Source organism: Panthera leo, chromosome D2, assembly GCF_018350215.1.
Source record: "Panthera leo isolate Ple1 chromosome D2, P.leo_Ple1_pat1.1, whole genome shotgun sequence".
Lineage (NCBI taxonomy): Eukaryota > Metazoa > Chordata > Mammalia > Carnivora > Felidae > Panthera > Panthera leo.
The window spans coordinates 44,436,763-44,454,471 of NC_056689.1; the positions used below are offsets into that span (position 1 = coordinate 44,436,763).

The 17,709-nt window shown below is 56.5% G+C and overlaps 1 protein-coding gene across 4 annotated transcripts in view; it reads left to right on the forward strand.

Moving 5' to 3' along the window:
* The first annotated feature begins 586 nt into the window (after window positions 1-586).
* Window positions 587-17,709, forward strand: part of LDB3 (LIM domain binding 3) — a 64,364-nt gene continuing 47,241 nt past the window's right edge. For 2 of the 4 annotated variants that reach the window (XM_042909364.1, XM_042909366.1), the window contains exons 1-4: window positions 587-1,088; window positions 1,180-1,295; window positions 12,420-12,571; window positions 13,094-13,169. In XM_042909364.1, coding sequence (XP_042765298.1) covers window positions 1,203-1,295; window positions 12,420-12,571; window positions 13,094-13,169 — 321 coding nt within the window. In that variant the 5' untranslated portion in view covers window positions 587-1,088; window positions 1,180-1,202. Of the gene's footprint in view, window positions 1,089-1,179; window positions 1,296-12,015; window positions 12,292-12,419; window positions 12,572-13,093; window positions 13,170-14,597; window positions 14,966-17,709 lie in introns of those variants that run through there. The other 2 variants (XM_042909365.1, XM_042909363.1) reach the window with 2 other exon arrangements.

The window sequence follows — 17,709 nt, forward strand, 5'->3', positions numbered from 1 at the left end:
GTCTCTGGGTTACAAGCTAGACACACACCGCACGCACTTCCCCCTCCTTCTGCCTTCTGGCCCCACATCCCAGCAGCTGAGCAAATGGCATCTCCTCCCCTCCTCCCTACCCACTGCCATTCCAGTGCAAAGGGCATGGGGGCCTGGCGTGCGACATTGGCAGCTGGAGCTTTCCATGCTGCTGTCAAGTTTTCCAGAGCACAAATGAGACAGGAGAGCCAGGAATAACCTCTGGGCCCCTAGAGGGTCTGGAGGGTGTGGGCCTGCCTCAGACCTGCTTTCAGACCCTGTGCCAAGACCCTGTGCCCTTCGCCCCCATGCCTGGCCTGGGAATCGGGAGGTGCCTGCGGCCTTGGGGAACGCATTATCTGGCACAAGCCCAGTAGAAATGAGCACCATTCAGGTGCTCCAGCATGGCCTGGGTCCACTCCCTGTGTGACCTTGGAGAAGGCACTTAACCTCTCTGAACCCTGGTTCCTGCAGGCCAAGGTGGCAGCCTCTCAGAATCTGAGGGGATAATGGCATGAGGGACCTGGAGCTGAGCTCAGCCAGGACCATAGACACAGTTATTATTTGATCATTTTTACGGCTGGACAACCCTGGACCAGTTGCCAGTCTCCTGAACAGAAGCTCTGTCCAGACCAGCTGGAGGCTCAGCTTGGTCCCAGGCTTTCTACTGGGTAAGCTTCAACCTCAGAGTCCTCACCAGGGAGCACAGGGCAGAAAGACACAAATTGCAAAGCCCCAGTCTTCTGGGCAAACGGGTGGGTTGAGCTGGGCCGAGAGAACACACATCTGGGCTCTCTAAAGGGCAGAGGGAGCAAGGAGGAGAGAGCATTATCACTAACCTGGCCAGTCCCCCATCCTGCCCCTTGGGGGGTGCTGGGTGCTGGACACCCCTCCCCAGGGGCAATATTAGCCGTGTGAGTCACGGTGGGAGGCTGCGGGCGGGCAGAGTGTAGGGTTACAGTCCATTTATGGGCGCAGCAGAGGGCAGATATCAGTGTCGATGGCATTCGTTCCCGGCTATTCTTAGGAGCCTCTCAGGAGCTCCACACAGCCTGGCCAGGCAGCAAGGGACGGAGCAGGCAAGGCTGGGGGTCGGGGGTAGGGGCCCAGGTATAGGCTGGGAGGTGGGTGCGTGAGGGCCCTCTCATTCTTCTCTTCTCTTGTTCACAGAGGCTGCTGCTGTCAGCACCAGCATGTCTTACAGCGTGACCCTGACCGGGCCTGGGCCCTGGGGCTTCCGTCTCCAGGGGGGCAAGGACTTCAACATGCCGCTCACTATCTCCCGGGTGAGTGTGCACTGCCCACACAGCCTGACACCCACAGGGGCGGGGCACACTCTGAGGAGGGTGTGCGCATCCCTCTGTTGTCCTCCCTGAGGCTCTCGGAGAGCAGAGCATGTCCCATCCCCAGACTTGGGGCTGGGACCGGCTCCAACTGGATACTGCCGGCCACAGGCCCTTGGTTTTGGCCATAGCTGTTGTCTACCTGAGCTCGCCAACCTGTTGTGAGTGTGAAACATGGGCAAGTGGTGGGTGTTTTGAGCCAAGAAGGAAAGGCCAAGTTCGCTGGGTAGGCAGGCTGGTGAACAGAGTATAGTGCCTTCCTAAGCCCTTCCCTGGGGAGGGTGGGCTCAAGGTGCTCCCCAGCCTGGACCATCTCCACAGAAGGGGGCAGCTGCTATGGGGAGAGAGCACTCCTAGCATGGAGAGGGCAGGTGACAGGCCAGCACATAGATAGGTGGGCAGACTGGTGACTTCAGCTGCCCTGCCCTTGGGGTTCAGGGCTAGGCTAGGCTGGTAACTGGGCTCCAGCATCCCCTTCATCCCAGGCCCCAGGTAACAGCCTCATCTCTACCCCCTTTCCTGGGCCTGCTGGGGATCTCCTACTGGTTTCCTCCCTCACCTGGCCGGGCCCTTACCCATTCAGCCACAGCTGCTCTGCCTACCTGTTTGACATTTTATTCCTCATGCTCACCTGGGCAAATGGTCCACGTGTTCTGGAGTGTCTGTGGTCAGGGAACAACTTGCTGGGGATGTCACAGATCACTGGAGATTGTCTGAGTAGCTCTACTGCCTAGCCAGGAACACTCAAGTCCAGAGAGGCGATAAGCTAGATCTGCTTGGGAGAATCTGTCTTTGTTTTAACCACTGCTGTGTTCCCAGCACCTGTACCAGTGTCTAGAACACAGTAAGCATTCAGGCAACACTTGTCAAAGGACTCTCCAGCGAGTCTGGCTGAGCTGCAAGTCTCAGACCCTCTCTCCAGCGAGTCTGAAGGCCCTGAGGCTCAGGGTGGACTGTGAGATGTGGGAGGGCAAAGGCAAGCCCTGCCTGATGGGGTAGGGCTGAGGCTGAGCTCCTGTGCTGCTGGTGTGGGCACGAGGGGGCAGGCTGAGGTTCCAGGCTGTCACTGGAGGGTGATGCATGGGCCAGGGAGCTGGGACTGCTGCCCACCGGGGGACAGGGAGGCAGTGTCTTCTCAGGGCAGCAGAGCTCTGCTGTGGTTCTGGGGGTGGAGGGTGGGGGCGGGAAGGGAGGCACTGAGGTGGGCAGTCAGTGCTTGGTAGAGGGGACAGGGAGCCAGTGCCCCCATGGAGGAGCGATCCTGTTTGTGGAACTTGGTGTGGGTATTTGGGGGGGATGCGAAGAAGGAGAAGCCCCATTCAGGGGTGACATAGGAACTTCATAATAGCTATAAAAGCCACACTCCTCCAGCGGGGGGCACTGGACCAGCTCTGGTCCCAGGAAATGGCCATGTTCTCCATCCTGCCGGAGATCTTGTTCATCTGACCTGAGTCCCCACCCCTTCAGACCCACTGTCCCGGAAACCGCAGGGTGCAGTACCAAAAGGACACCCAGAGCCTTGGACACCCTGCCTGATGATGGGGTGATACATGGGCATTTGAGTCCCAGTGGACATGGCCCCTCCCCCACTGGACCCTGCACTGCTCTCAGGTGGTTACAGGTTTCCCGTATGTCCAAGGAGGGGTCATCTACCCTCACTGTCATGGATCCACAGGCCTCCCATGCCTCAGACTGAGCCCACATCTCCCCCAGCCCTACAGTCCTCCAGGCCTCATGCTGGTGCTCCCTGCCCCATCCCTGCGGGTGGAAATTAGCCTCCTGTCGCAGTGGCACCCAGGATAGTCAATGACCTCACCCAGGATCTATGTACCACCTGGCCTCAGCCAGCCCAGGGCTTATATTGCAGCACAGAGGCCTTAAGCTAGACAGCAGGAAGAATGTCCTCACTGCAGGGAAAGGGTGTATTGGGATGTCATGGAGCCAATGACTAGGGGGACCTTTAAAAATAGAACCCGCTGCTCATGCAGGGCATCGGGGGATAGGTACAATGGCCTCTCAGCCTCCTTCAGAGCCATGCCCCAAGTCATCAAGGCTGGGAACAGGCTGGGATGGATGCTGGATCCTCCCCAGGGCTTAGAACCTCTTCACAAATTTCTCGGGTGGGCCACTGATATCCTGGGCTTGGGCATCCCAGGCTCAGTGCTACTGGCCAGGCAGGGCCCAAGACACTCCCACCAGGGCTGTGGTATTTCCTGCTGGGGCTCTCAAGGCCCTTCTGGACCAGGAACTTATTCCCCAGTGGGACGCAGGGCCAGCGGATGCTCCAGTGTCCTGGCCTGAGCCTTTGCAACAGGGCAGTGGTGGCGTATTGCAGCGGAGTAGGGATGGGGGCAGCAAAGGCAGGGCTCGCTCATTCTCGGCAGGGCCGACAGCCCTGGGCACCTGGACTGCGGTCCTGAGAGAGGTGGTTGGGCAGGCGGGCCTGCGATTACCGTCTCACTTCAGAACGGGGCAAACCGAGGCTCGATTTGCTCAGGAGCTCTTGTGACCTTAGGAACCCCTAACTCCCTGGCCTGCCGCTCAGCCCTTTGGCTGGGGATTAGTAACAAAGTACTGAATGGGGCCTGTTCCCTGTCAGCTGTAGACACAGGCTGCTCCTCCTGGAAGAAGGCTGCCACCCTCACGCTGGGTGGTACCTCCAGTCCCCACCCGACCCTGCCCACCAGAATCAACCTTGGGGCTGTAGCAGCCCCCCTCCCTCGCCCGGTCTCCCTTCTGAGGATCCACAGAGAAGTGGGTTCAGGAGGGAGAATGGGAGGGTGGAGGGGAAATGCCTTTATTTATCCTGGACAGGTGCGGCTGGGCCTGCAACATGAGCTCCCCTCTCCCCCCGCCCCTCCATCCAGCCGCAGCCAATTCTCCAGGAAGTGGGGGAGGGGTGGGAGCAGCCGCTAAGGAGCAGCTCCAAAGGCTCAGCCCATTCTGGTCCAAGAGCTGGGGCAGAGGCAGAGGCTGTGGTCTGGGGCCTTGTCCTTGGTGCGTCGTGCAGCCCTTGACTCTACTGAAGAAGTGTGTGTTTTTGTCTGGCTCTGCTGCTCACAGTTATAAAATTCTGTGCACCTGTTGTTCCACTGAGGTGGTGGTGAGGATGGGGGAACCGTGGGGCTGAACCTGGACCCCGGTGGGGGGAGGGGGGAAGGATGCCCGGCTCTCTGCACCAAGGCCTCTATCTCTTACAGCCTTATTCGCTCGGCCTAGCAGGCTCTCCTGGGGCACCAGCCCAGAAGCCTTTGTTTCTTTGCTGTTTTTGGTTCCAGTATTTGTCAGATCTTCTAGCTACAGTGGGGACGCAGAGGACGGAGGGTCCCCTGGGAGGGGGAGGGGGACAGGCTGAGACTATTCTGGGGCAACTGTGCCGGCAATTCCTGGAATTTCGAGGCCATAGTTGCTGTTTCTTGGGCAGCGCCTAGCAGTGCTGACAGGCTGTGCTGTTTATAGCCACCCTGAAGGTCAGGCAAGCCTCCGGAGGGCTGCTGGGCGGCTGGCCGGGGCCTTCCCAGATGAAGGAATAGGGAAGATAACCGGACAGAGGCCCACGGCTGGGGAATGCATTCTTGGAGGTGCCCAGGCCCTGCTTCCCTCCCAGGTACTCAGAGATGTCTTTGACTCTGTGAGGGCCCTGAAGGGAATGGGCATGAAGCTGGCTGGGCCCTGAGGAGCAGACCCTCCAAAGCCTTGGGCCAGGACCTAGGACAAGGGCAACTTCATGGACAGCCCCCGGGGCTCCTCAGGCTTAAGCCACTGTAGGACAGCAGCAAGTGTGAGGAAGGCAGGGCTTCCTGAGTAATGCCTGCTAGGTCCCCCTGGGGCAGCCCTCCCACCTGGGAGATGTGTCCCCAGTTCCCTGACTCTCCGTCCCTCTCTGCACGGTCCCCCATCATCCAGAGACTGTCCATGATTTCAAAGGCCCCCTCACCGGAGGCCCTCACATTCCCAAACACAGCTTCTCCACCTCTTTGGAGCCAGGAAACACCTCTATGCTGGGACCATCCTAAGAGGCATGAAGTGGACTTTACCATGCCCTAGTGTTGTCTGGGGTCCACTGAGAGTGACACCTAGGACATCCAGGAGAGAACTGTGGGAAAAGAGGAGAAGAAGAGAGAGACTCAGAAGGTCCTGCAGGGAAGGGTGTGATCCGCAAGAGAGAGGACCAGTGACTCCTGGTTTTGGGTACAGGGAGGTCACTTGCATGTGTGGAGTGGTGGGGGCTGATGCTAGATGGCTGGGTGTGAGAGGGATGGGAGACAGTCAGAGAGGCAGGACCTGCTGGTCATTCTTGGAGAAGCCTGAAGGTGAAGGAAAGGAGAGACATGACAGGAGCTGGTTGGAGCAACTAAGGCAGGGAGATCCGTTTTTTAAAGACTTAACTTCTTTTTAATTTTTTTTTTTTTTTTTTGAGAGACAGAGAGAATGCAAGCAGGGCAGGGGCAGAGAGACAGGAAGACACAGAATCCGAAGCAGGTTCCAGGCTCTGAGCTGTCAGCACAGAGCCCGATGTGGGGCTCGAATTCATAACCACGAGATCACAACCTGGGCCGAAGTCGGATGCTTAACTGACTGAGCCACCCAGGTGCCCCTAAATTTTTAAAATATTTTTTTTTAATTTTTTTTAATGTTTATTTATTTTTGAGACAGAGAGAGACAGAGCATGAAAGGGGGGAGGGTCAGAGAGAGAGGGAGATACAGAATCCAAAGCAGGCTCCAGGCTCTGAGCTGTCGGCACAGAGCCCGACGCGGGGCTCGAACTCACAGACCATGAGATCATGACCTGAGCCGAAGTCGGACGCTTAACTGACTGAGCCACCCAGGCGCCCCTTTAAAATATTTTTAATGTTTATTTTTGAGAAAAAGAGAGAGACAGAAAGCAAGCGGGGGAGGGGCAGAGAGAGAGGGAGACACAGAATCCGAAGCAGATTCCAGGCTCTGAGCTGTCAGCACAGAGCCCTATGCAGGGCTTGAACCCATGAACTGTGAAATCATGACCTGAGCCAAAGTCAGCCACTTAACTGACTGAGCCACCCAGGCACCCTAAAAGACTTAATCTTTAAAAAATATGTATGTATGTATGTATGTATGTATGTATTTAGAGAGAGCATGCAAGTGGGGTGGGGGGCAGAGAGGGAGGGAGAGAGAAAGAGAGTCCCAAGGAGGCTCCATGCTGACAGCATAGAGCCAGATGTGGGGCTCAAACTCATGAACTGTGAGATCATGACCTGAGCTGAAACCAAGAGTCACATACATAACCAACTGAGCCACCCAGGTGCCCCAAAAGAATTAATTTTTTTTAATGTTTATTTATTATTTTTGAGAGAGAGAGAGACAGAGTACCAGGGGGTAGGGGCAGAGAGTGAGGGAGACACAGAATCCGAAGCAGTCTCCAGGCTCCAGGCTCTGTGCTGACAGCTCAGAGCCTGATGCGGGGCTCGAACTCACAAACCATGAGATTGTGACCTGACGTGAAGTCAGACGCTTAACTGACTGAGCCACCCAGGTGCCCCAAGACTTACTTTTTAAAAAAAAAAAATTTTTTTTTAACGTTTATTTATTTTTGAGACAGAGAGAGACAGAGCATGAACGGGGGAGGGTCAGAGAGAGGGAGACACAGAATCTGAAACAGGCTCCAGGCTGTCAGCACAGAGCCCGATGCGGGGCTCGAACTCACGGACCGCGAGATCGTGACCTGAGCCGAAGTCGGACGCTTAGCCGACTGAGCCACCCAGGCGCCCCAAGACTTACTTTTTTAAGAGTAGTTTTAGGTTCACAGCAAAATTGAGTGGAAGGTACAGCGTATTCCCACATACCCCCAGCCCCACACATGCATAGCCTCCCCTGTTATCAATATCCCCCATCTGTGTGACACATTTGTTACACACGATAAACCTGTATTGGCACATCATTATCACCCGGAGTCCGTAGTCTACATCTGGGTTCACTCTTGGTGTTGTGCATTCTATGGGTTTGGACCAAGGTATAATGACATGGATCCACCATGTAGTATCATAGAAAATATTTTCACTGCCCTACAAATCTTCTCTGGGCAAGGAGAGGCTTTTTGAGCATAGACAAGACTGTGGCTTGTCTATCAGCCAGGGTGTAGTTGGGGAGCGGCGTCATGGGGAGACAGAAGCTTCCAGCTAGGGGATGAAGGATGGAGAGATGCCCCAGGGGAGGCCAGATGGGAAGGGAGCAGAGCATGGCGTGACAGTAATTTGATCACATAATGGTAAATGCACTTCGAGCTCCATGGGAAATCTCCTGGGGTGGTCAGCCTGGGTCGGTTGGGAGGAGATGCTGGAAGTTGCACAGTACACAGCATCTACTACATACCCTTACCCTCCCCTCCAGCCCCTGCCACACCTACACTGGCAGGGGCTGGTCGGGGGGCAAGCGTACGTATCTAGAGGGAAAGAAGGCAGGCGCCTGTCTGGTTTTGAACACTGAGAGTGATGGCTGAGCACTTCTGCAGAGCCCAGCTACCCCTCTGCTGCCAGGGAGCTAGGGAAATTAAAACCTTACATGTATGTGCCTGAGCCCTGGCCAGCGCCTTGCTTCCCTGGGACTGTGGACAGAACTTCCACTCTTCCAGCTGATGCTCAGGCCCCTCTAGGGACAGCAGGCTGGCTCAGGACTGGTCAGTTGGGGCTGGCCCCTTACACGCCACTCTCTGCCAGCCCCAGATCTTATTTCCCTGTGGGGACCAAGGAGGCAACTTCCCAGCCTCCACCCCTCTGGCACCCTTGGGGGATAGGGGTTAGGGGCCAGCCCCTGTACCCCCTCCATTGGGAGCTTCCCTGAAACTTTCTTAGCTCTGCACCTCCTTACAGGATAACCTGCTTAATTTTTTTTAATGTTTATTTATTTTTGAGACAGAGTCAGAACATGAGCAGGGGGGAGGGGCAGAGAGAGAGGGAGACACAGAATCTGAAGCAGGCTCCAGGTTCTGAGCTGTCAGCACAGAGCCCAACTCAGGGCTCGAACTCATGAGCTATGAGATCATGACCTAAGCCAAAGTTGGATGCCTAACCAACTGAGCCACCCAGGTGCCCCTACAGAATAACCTATTTAAAAATGTAATCCTCACAGAAATCCTGGGCAAAAGGCATTATTTGTGTCTTTACACAGAGGGTGTGGAGGCTGCTCCGTACCCTGAGGTCTGGCTCAGACCAGTCTGTGCTCTCTGCTTTACTGCCTCTCCTCAAGGCACCCACAGTTGCAGAGGCCACAGTTGCTCCCTGGCACCAGCTAGCCCTGTGTCCCCTGTCAGGTGCCCTAAACCACAGCCCAACAAAGAGGAAGGGCTCCCGTGAGGTGAGCCTGGGGGCAATTTTGGCCCCCAACCATCTAAAGCCTGTCCTAAGGAGCTTTTGAGACAGGCCGGTGCTCCTGGAGCTCGGCCCACAGCTGGGCCCTTACTTGAGAGGTAGCTGGTGATTGGGGATGACTGAAAAAGTGGAATGGGGACGAAACAGTGGTTATGAAGAGTTTTTCAAATGCTCAAAAGAGGATAGAAAGACTTCAAAGAAAAAAAAAATCCTCCGAGGATGTAGTGGCTTTGGGTCCTTTGTAGGACAAGGATCGAAGAGAGAGGGGCAGAGTCAGACAAGAGCTACACGGGGCACACCGTGCCTGGACTGCAGGCTTCATGAGCCCTGGACTCCAGGCGAGGGTCCCAGGGTGGCCCCACCCTTTTGCAGGGCAAGCTGCTCCTGAGAAGGGCATGGGGATCTGATGGCCCTTGGGCAGAGCAGGGGTGACTTCCTTAGGGTCCCTGCCTCTTCTCAGGAGACCCAGGCAGAGCCAGAAGATCGCCCACCTAGCAGAGAATTACAGCACCCTCCACCCCATCAACCCCAGGGGTCATGGGCCCTGCTCAGGGCAGCCAAAAGCCAGGCCAGCTGAGCCCTGATGAGCAGACACAGGTGCAGGAAGAGAGGCGCCAGGGCAGACAGGAGCCAGCTCGGCGCTCCCCTCAGGAAGTTTGGCTACTGACCAGGCCCTGGGGAGACTGAACATTTCCCAGGGAACAAGAATCACCTCAGTCTATACCTGAGGACGAAGGGGAGTCAGGCAGGACCAGGCAAGAGGATGGCGGTAGGAAGGTATGGTGTTACCCCACGCCCGAGGGTGACAGATGTCCTGAGGGCAACTCTGAAGGGAGGGCATTCCAGATAGTCCTACGGCTTGTCCTGGCCGATCTGGCCCCAGCAGCTCTTGGATGTCATTCTGGTGTCCTTGCTCACACCTGCTTCCATGAGCTTCTGGACACAGCTCCGGTCTTCCCTGGCAGGCATCATCTCTACAGGCATGAGGCTTGCCCTTCTGTCTCGGGGTCTGTAGTGGCCCGACCTGGGAGTTCCTTGCTGCAGAGTAATGGCCCCCTTCTCTGTAGATGGTGAGAAGCATCTGGGGGAGCCCTGGTGTGGGCGTGTCTTGCTGTAGGGGAGCTCTGGTGTGGGGTGTTCTACTGTAGGGGAGCCCTGGTGTGGAGGTGTCCTGCTGTGGGGGATCCCTGTGGGCAGTCCACTAGGACAACAGAGGCATTGCACAATTCACCCTGAATGGAGACACACTGGTAACTGCTATTTTCTCTGAAATGCTTCCCAGCTAAGATGGACTGATGGATTGTCAGGGGGACTGACATGTGACACAGCAACTTGAACAAATGCTAAGGTAGAACCTCAGTGGTGGCTACGTGGGTGCTCACTGTAGAACTCTTCAGATGTCTATAAAAAAAAGTGTCTGGGATAGCATTGACCTGAACGTGAAGCCCGAAGGTGTACATAAAGGTGATTTTCTGCAGATGGGCCCAGCTGGGCAACTCAGCTTGCTCTCAGGAGTCCCCTCTTAGCCTAGAAAGTGTTTTCTTTTGCTCTGTTGTTTTTTACCCTTTGTTCAACCCAAATCAAAGGCAACAACATATTCCTGTCATCAGTAGAGGCTCCCTGCAGCCATGAATTTTGGGATATGGGATGTGTATTTTCAGAAAGCCCAAGTGGTTCCAAGATACCCCAGTGGGAGCCAGGAAGGCAGGCTGGACTTTGCAAACCAGACAACGTGGCTTCCTGGCAGTCTATGGGTTGTTTCTCTACTATCCTTGCCTCATCTCAGCAGATTTGGGGGTGAGGGGAGGCTACTCTGGGCATAGGGTGGTCAGTGTTTAAGAAAGTAGTACAATCTCTGGGGCTGAAAGAGTGGGTCCACAGTGGGGGCTCACCTGCTCTCCCTGCTATCACCAGGTTAGCACACGCGCTTCCTGGCCTGCCCTGTAGAGCCCACTTGGGAATGGGCTGGAGACTGGTGACTGCAGGTGGCCCTGGTTGGGATAAAAGTTCCTTGTGAAGGGCCTGGTAGGAGGCTTCCCTCCATCTCTGGGAGCCCAGGGCCTGGCCAGAGGCCCACCCAGACCTGGCACCCAGGGTGTGGGACTTTCCCTAGGTCCTTTCTGGACTCCTTCTAGGATGGTCCCCCAGGCCGGGGCCAGAAAGTAGCTTCTGCCAGCATTAGAAGCCAGCCTTGTCCCTGGGGTGTAGACACGGAAGTAACTGGGGTGTGCCCAGAGAAGCCAGGAAAGAAAGCTGGCTGGTGGGCATGTTGTGGAAGAAAAGCCAAGGGATATCCTCTAGTTACAACTTGGTGGGGGGTGGCTCCCAGAGGCTCCTCTTTCCTATGATGTCACTGGGGGCGAGGCCTTTATGGCATTCCACATGATGTCATGGGGGGGGGGGGCCTCCACATGATGTCATGGGGATCAAGTCATAAAGTCATTCTTTGTGTTATCAGTAGAGGGTAGGGCTTGCATGGTATTTCATGTGGTGTCATGGGGGGAGGGTAGTTGGGGTAAAGCCAGTCTCCATGACATTCTATGAGACAGCTTTAGAAGTGGAGCTTGATCACATTCCATGTAATGTCCCTAGGGGCCAGCCATCAAGTTATACACCTAGGCCCTCCAGAATTTGCATTTCCAGTGACATCACTGCAGGGGAGACCACGACCAAATTCAGCGTGCTAGTACTGAGGGCCAGGCAGGCAGAATTTGGCTTTGTGCACGATGTCTTTGGGAGTATAGTCTGAGCCATCGTGACATCCCACAGGATGTCCCACACTGAGAGTGTGGCCTTCCTGACATCAGATTGGGTATTCTTGGTGTGTAGCAGCTATCACATTCTGTATGATCATGCCATGTGGGGTAGGGTCCCCCAGACTCTAACATTCTGTGATGTCATGAGTGTGCAGGATTTGGAATGTGGTCCCCATACCTGCACTCCCCACCCCCCACCTTTCTGGAAGTGTGAAGCCAACCACAGTGCACTGGACCCTGCCCCATGTCCCAACTGATCTTGCTTCCCCAGGCTGAGCTGATGACTTTCCCAGCTCTCTGCCTTCCTGCCACGGTAGCACTAGGCACTTGCCCTGGGATGCTTTTGTGAGGGTGCATTTGTCTTGCCTACTCACCTGGCAGAGTCTCTGTGGTGATGCTCAATCTTAGCTCTTACATATACCCTCTCTCCTGGAGCCTGCAAAGTGCTCCATGGGTTTTGAGGATACAGATGTTATAGTAGGCTAACTGGTGTAACAAACAGCCCCCAAATCTCAATGGCTTAGAATAGCAGAAGCTTATTTCTCACTCATGCAACATCCGATGCAGTATTTCTTAACGATGTCTCCTCCCAGCAGTGACTCTAGGATTCAGGTCCCTCTGTTGGTGGCTCAGCTGTCCTCTTCTGGGTCCTCTGCATCCAATCAATTGACAAGCAGAGAGAGTGCAGGATGGGAAGCATGGTTGCTGGGGGCAGGCCTAGAAGTGTCATACGTTGCTTCCACCCACATTCCCCTAGCCCGAGCTAGTATCATGGTTGCATTCAGACACAGAGCACTAGGAAATGAGGTGGCCGTGTGCCAGGAAGAGGAATCAGGCTTGGTGAGCAGTGGGTGAAAGAGGAAATGGCGGGCCTCTACTGCATGATCCCAGGCGACTCTTCCCCGAGGACTGGCCCATCCTCAGGCCCACCCTTTGTATGTTCATCCCCCATCTGTCAATTCTCTCAGATCACACCGGGCAGCAAGGCCGCCCAGTCCCAGCTCAGCCAGGGTGACCTCGTGGTGGCCATTGACGGCATCAACACAGACACCATGACCCACCTGGAAGCCCAGAACAAGATCAAGTCTGCCAGCTACAACCTGAGTCTCACGCTGCAGAAGTAGGTGGGAGCTCTCCAGAGCCAGGGGGTGGAGCCTGGGGTGTGGGCATCAGGGGCTCGAGAGAAGGGCTGTCTGACAGCAGTCACATGGGCCCAACCTGTGCTACAGGACTGCACAGGAAAGTAAGGACAGTCTCTGGACCAGAAGGACAGGCCCGAGCCACCATCAAACACGGGCCACACCTGTGCCTCACTTCACAGATGAGGTTTGAGGGTGCGGTGGGGGTGGTCACACTGCTGCCAGCATTTGGGCAGTCAGGCCTGAAAGTCAGGGTCTTCCCTGCCTTCTCTTCACCCCAGACGGCCTCCCAAGGACCTAACAGAGGCTCATGGGTGCAAAGTGCTTAATGGCCATGATTTCTCCAACCCGGTCGGGCCCAGTGCCTTTCTGGGGTCACCCGGTTCATGGCGTGTCCTCAGGCTCTCTGACCTCTCCTGTCACCAACTCTGCCCTGGCAGGAGCTCCTGGTTCTGGTCCTAGCAGCAATTGTCTTCACTTGGTGCCCTTTCTGGTTTTTCCAGGTCGAAGCGCCCCGTCCCCATCTCCACAACAGCACCCCCGGTCCAGTCCCCTCTGCCGGTGATCCCCCACCAGAAGGTAGGTGCTGACTGGCAGCGGCAGGCTCCACTCTCCGCTGTGGTCCCGTGGTGGAGCCCCTGATCTGCCTGCCTGACCCTTGCCCCACGGGGGCAAGGTGGTAGGATCAGCCCTGCCCTACCCATGCCCCTGCCATGGCTGACCCTGAGGGAGGCGGGGCAGGCCTCCAGGGAGAGGCATCCGAGCCCCCATGAAATACCAAGCTACCGAGTGTGGGGGCGCTAGCCAACACCCCGGGATCTCGTGGCTGGGCCGGTGGGAAATCAGCTTAGGAAGTGGTGTTCGCAGGAGAGGGATCATCCTCCCAACTAGGTGGGGACAAGTGTCCGGGAGGCTCGGACCCTCATTCTCCTGAGGGTGCTGGGAGGGGGGATGACTGGGGCATGATGCTAGAGGCCCCAGTCTGAGTCAGCCACTCCAGGCTTGAAGGGACCTGCTGCCCCTCAGAGCTTCTCCTCTGACATAGGATCTCTGTTTCTGGTTTCCATTTGCCCTCCTGACTACACGCCCCATTAGCCCACTCAGAAGTGCTAGTGGTAGCCAAACAGCGGGTACAAGGTGGGCACACCTCACCACCGTGCCTGCCACCCCTTCCCAGCTCCCTGTAAGCAGATAAACCCCTTGGGCCCAAGCGACTTGGCCCAGAGCACGAGAGGCCCGCCTCACCCGTCCTGCAGGGACCCACTCCCCACCCATCCCTGAATGACCTCAGACTGACCCCTGTCTCTCCAGTGGGGCAGAGTGGGCAATAGGCAGGGTTGGGGGAGAGGACAGGAAGAGGCTAACCCAGAGTTTGGGGTGGGTGACAGATTGGGGAAGTGAGCAGAGGGCTGCTTGGGAAAAGTGGCAGAGGTGGCCTGTGGGAACCAAATGTCAGCCCCCGGATACCCTCCTGCACCTCCACCCTGCCTGTCCACCGCCAGCCCTGGGGGCCCTCTCACTGGCCATGTGGGGGCATCTCAACATGGGGTCAATGGAGCAGGCCAGGCTCTGCCCACCGCCACCAGGAGGCCAGGAAGCACCACCAGATTCTTCCACTCAGGCGAACAGGGAGCAGACAGAGGATGGAGGGAGTTGCCCCAACCAGCAGAGACCCACCCCCCCTTTCCTCCAGCCCTGTAAGCAGGCTGGCTTGGCCTGGCCTTCTGTGTGGGGCTTGCACTTTGTCCAAGTGGGTGTTAGCCTCAGGGCCAGGGACTGTATGCCTCCCTCCCTCCCTCCCCTCCCTCCCCTCAGCCAAACGCTTCCGTTTCAGGAGTCTGGGCGGCCCCTCTTGAGCTCTGTGCAGCGGGCTGCAGGCTGCGGGGTGGTAGGCTGCTGGGCGCTCGCACTAACACCTCTGTTTCAGGTCCATGCAGACGCACTGGGACACGTGTGGCCTCTAACTGCTCTCTTCTCTCTCCCCTGCATGGTGCTGCCCTGTGCCAGGACCCTGCTCGGGACACGAACGGCAGCCTGGCAGCGCTCAGCCCCAACCCTGAGGCGAGGGCCAGCCCGGGCACCACAGGCACCCCGGAGCTCAGGCAGACCTTTAGCTCCTCCTTCTCCCAGACCTCCGTCTTCTCCTCACACACAGAGGCCTCTGACCCCGGCCCTCCATGGGGCAGCCCACGGGCCAAGGCCAGCCTGGAGGGAGCCCTGGACTCACTCAGCCCGAAAGTCCCACAGGGCTCGAGCCAGCCAAGGCAGTATAACAACCCCATTGGCCTGTACTCGGCAGAGACCCTGAGGGAGATGGCTCAGATGTATCAGATGAGCCTCCGAGGGAAGGCCTCAGGTGCTGGACTCCCAGGAGGGTAGGTAACGGGTGCGCAGCTCTCCGCTGGTGGTCTGGGGCCACCGGGGTCCTCAGTGCTCACAGAGGCCTGGCCGGGCGGTCAGAGTGAGGAGCTGGCCTCAATCGGCTCATGAGGCGGCACAAGCTGAGAGCGATACAAGTAATGATGCTGTTGGTATATTTGCCATGAGCTGGATGTGTCATTGCTTTACACAGCCTGGCGTGACGTGTTGGCTCCTGCAGAGGGGGGAACTGAGGCTCAGAGAAGGTTAAGTCGAAGTCCAGCTGTCCAGCTTCTAAGTGGCTGAGCAAAGCCCGAATGTGAGACACTGACTCTCAAAACGTTCACACCAGCTGGTTTCCCAGGATGGGATGAAGCCTGCTCCCTCTAGGAACTCTGGAGCAAGCCTCAGGCTGGTGGCCTCTAGGAGCCCTGAGGCAGGAGCAGGGAAGAACTAGAGAGGTGGGAAGGCAAGTTCCTTAAGGCTGGGAGTGGTCTGGGCAGGCTGCCTGGAGAAGGGAGCACTTGAGCTGGGTGCAGAAGATTCAGCGATGGAGTGAGTGTCAGGGGCTTGTAGGACTGACACTCGATAGAACAAGGCAAGGAAGCAGGACCAGGAGGAGAAAGGGGCTGTGCAGGAGAATAGTAGCCTACTTTCCACCCCCTGAGCTCTAGCCGATGGACTCTGCAAGTGTAGCAGCTAAAAGAACCTACAGTCCTGGTGGGCATCACGGAGAGGCCGAGGGGAGGGAGCCCCCAAGCTGAGCACGTCCTAGCTTCTAAGCCCTTCATGTTTGTTATATCTCATTCTAACTTTGCCCGTGCGTTCGGTATAATTGTCTTCTCCTGCTCTAGAGGCAGAGCAGGCTGAGGCAAGGCGATAGGGCCCAGTGCTTAGGGGTTCAGGGCTCCTCCTCTGTACAGGGACATGAGCCTGTCCATGTCTCAGGGTTACTGAGAGGATGGAAAGAGACCCCACATGCGCAGCACTGAGCTCTGTTCTGGAACACTTGCCGTGTGCTACCTGAAGTCACACAGCTGTTGCCCTTGTGAGTCAGAATTAGAACCCGAGTCAGTCTGACCCACGCCCATGCCCTCCCACTGCTCTTGCTACAGAAGGTACCTGTGCCCCACCAGTTCACTGCTCCTCTCCATTTCCCAGTTTCCCCATACCCTTCAGCTCTTCCTGGGATCCTGAGTGAAGCTGGCCTTGGATGTTTCACAGGCCGGGCACCTGGATCCAGGCTTCCTTGGACCAAACTGGCAAAGTCATAAACCCCTGGGCTTTTTCCAGCAAGGGGCTTCTGCCAGAAAACTCAAGGAATGGCAGAGTAGAAATGGCGTCCTTCTGGTAGCTTTCTCTGGTCCTCTCTAGGATTGGCTCCTGGCAGGGAAGTCAGCCTCTGACAGATTGAGACCTTCATGAGGGCCACCATCAGTGACAGTAATGTCTCCCCTTACTGAGCCCTCAGTCTGGACTTGGAGCCCTAAGGCAGTCTTGTGCTTTATGTAACACACTCTCTCAGCAAATTCAGAGTTGGGTATCACTTTCCCCATTTAAAATTTTTTTTAATGTTTTATTTATTTTTGAGGCAGAGAGAGACAGAGCATGAGCAAGGGAGGGGCAGAGAGAGAGCGAGACACAGAATCTGAAACGGGCTCCAGGCTCTGAGCTGTCAGCACAGAGCCCTACGCGGGGCTCAAACTCACGAACCATGAGATCATGACCTGAGCCAAAGTCAGACGCTTAACTGACTGAGCCACCCAGGCACCCCTCCCCATTTTATAGCTGGAAAATAGAAGGCCAGAGTGGGTAATCTGCTCAAGGTCACACACAGCTCATGAGTGGCAGATGGGGCTGGTACCCAGGTCAGCATGACTCCTGGTGGTAGGGACCTAACTAGCTGCCCAGGAAAGTCAAAGGCCAGTCCCACCCCTGCTTCCCATGGCTCCAGTGGTGCTTTCCTGTTGGTGTAGAACCTGACAAGGGTTAAATTGTTACTTGAACAGCAGGTCAACAGTTTCTCCAAGGTAGACAGACTAGGGGAAGGAGTGCAGTGTTTCATCCACAGTAGAGGCTGACGCCGTGGTCTCTGGGCAGTGCTGGCTGGAAGGGTGGAGCCTATGACCTGGGCTAGCCAAGCCAGCCTCTGATGGGCTGAAGCCACCACCTTTGCTGAGTGTCTGAGTGCTCGAAAGTGACAGGGTTGGCAAATGCTAATCCTCACATCCATCCGTTGCACCCCAAACCCGTGCTGAGGGCTTTACACTCAGGATTCTGTTTAATCCGCACAGCTCGCCCATACGGTGGGCACCACCATCTCGATTTTGCGAATGAGGACACTGAGGCTGAGGCGGGTGGGGAACAGTGCAGAGTCACAGTGCTAAGAAGATGCAGGGTCAGGATTTGAACTCTGTCCTGCCTGGCTCCAAAAGGAAGCTCCTTCCCCTCCTCTCTGGGCAGCTTGCGATGTGATTTCTTGGCAGCTTGAATCCTCTTGGCAGGAGTGGAGAGAACAAAGGCTGGGCTGGAGCATCCCTGCAGCGCCACCCCCCCCCCCACCCCGCCCGCCTTCTCATCCTCTGTGAGCTGGCCCTGAAGGGCAGTATCCCACAAGTCACTAAATGCAAGGGCCCCTGGGCAGGTCTTACATCTTTGATTTATTCTCCCCAAGACCTGGGTGCTGGCTCCTCTCTGAGCTGTCTGCTGCAGGCCTCTCAGCCCCCAAATCTTCAGGAGGAAGCGAAGCAGGGGGTGGGAG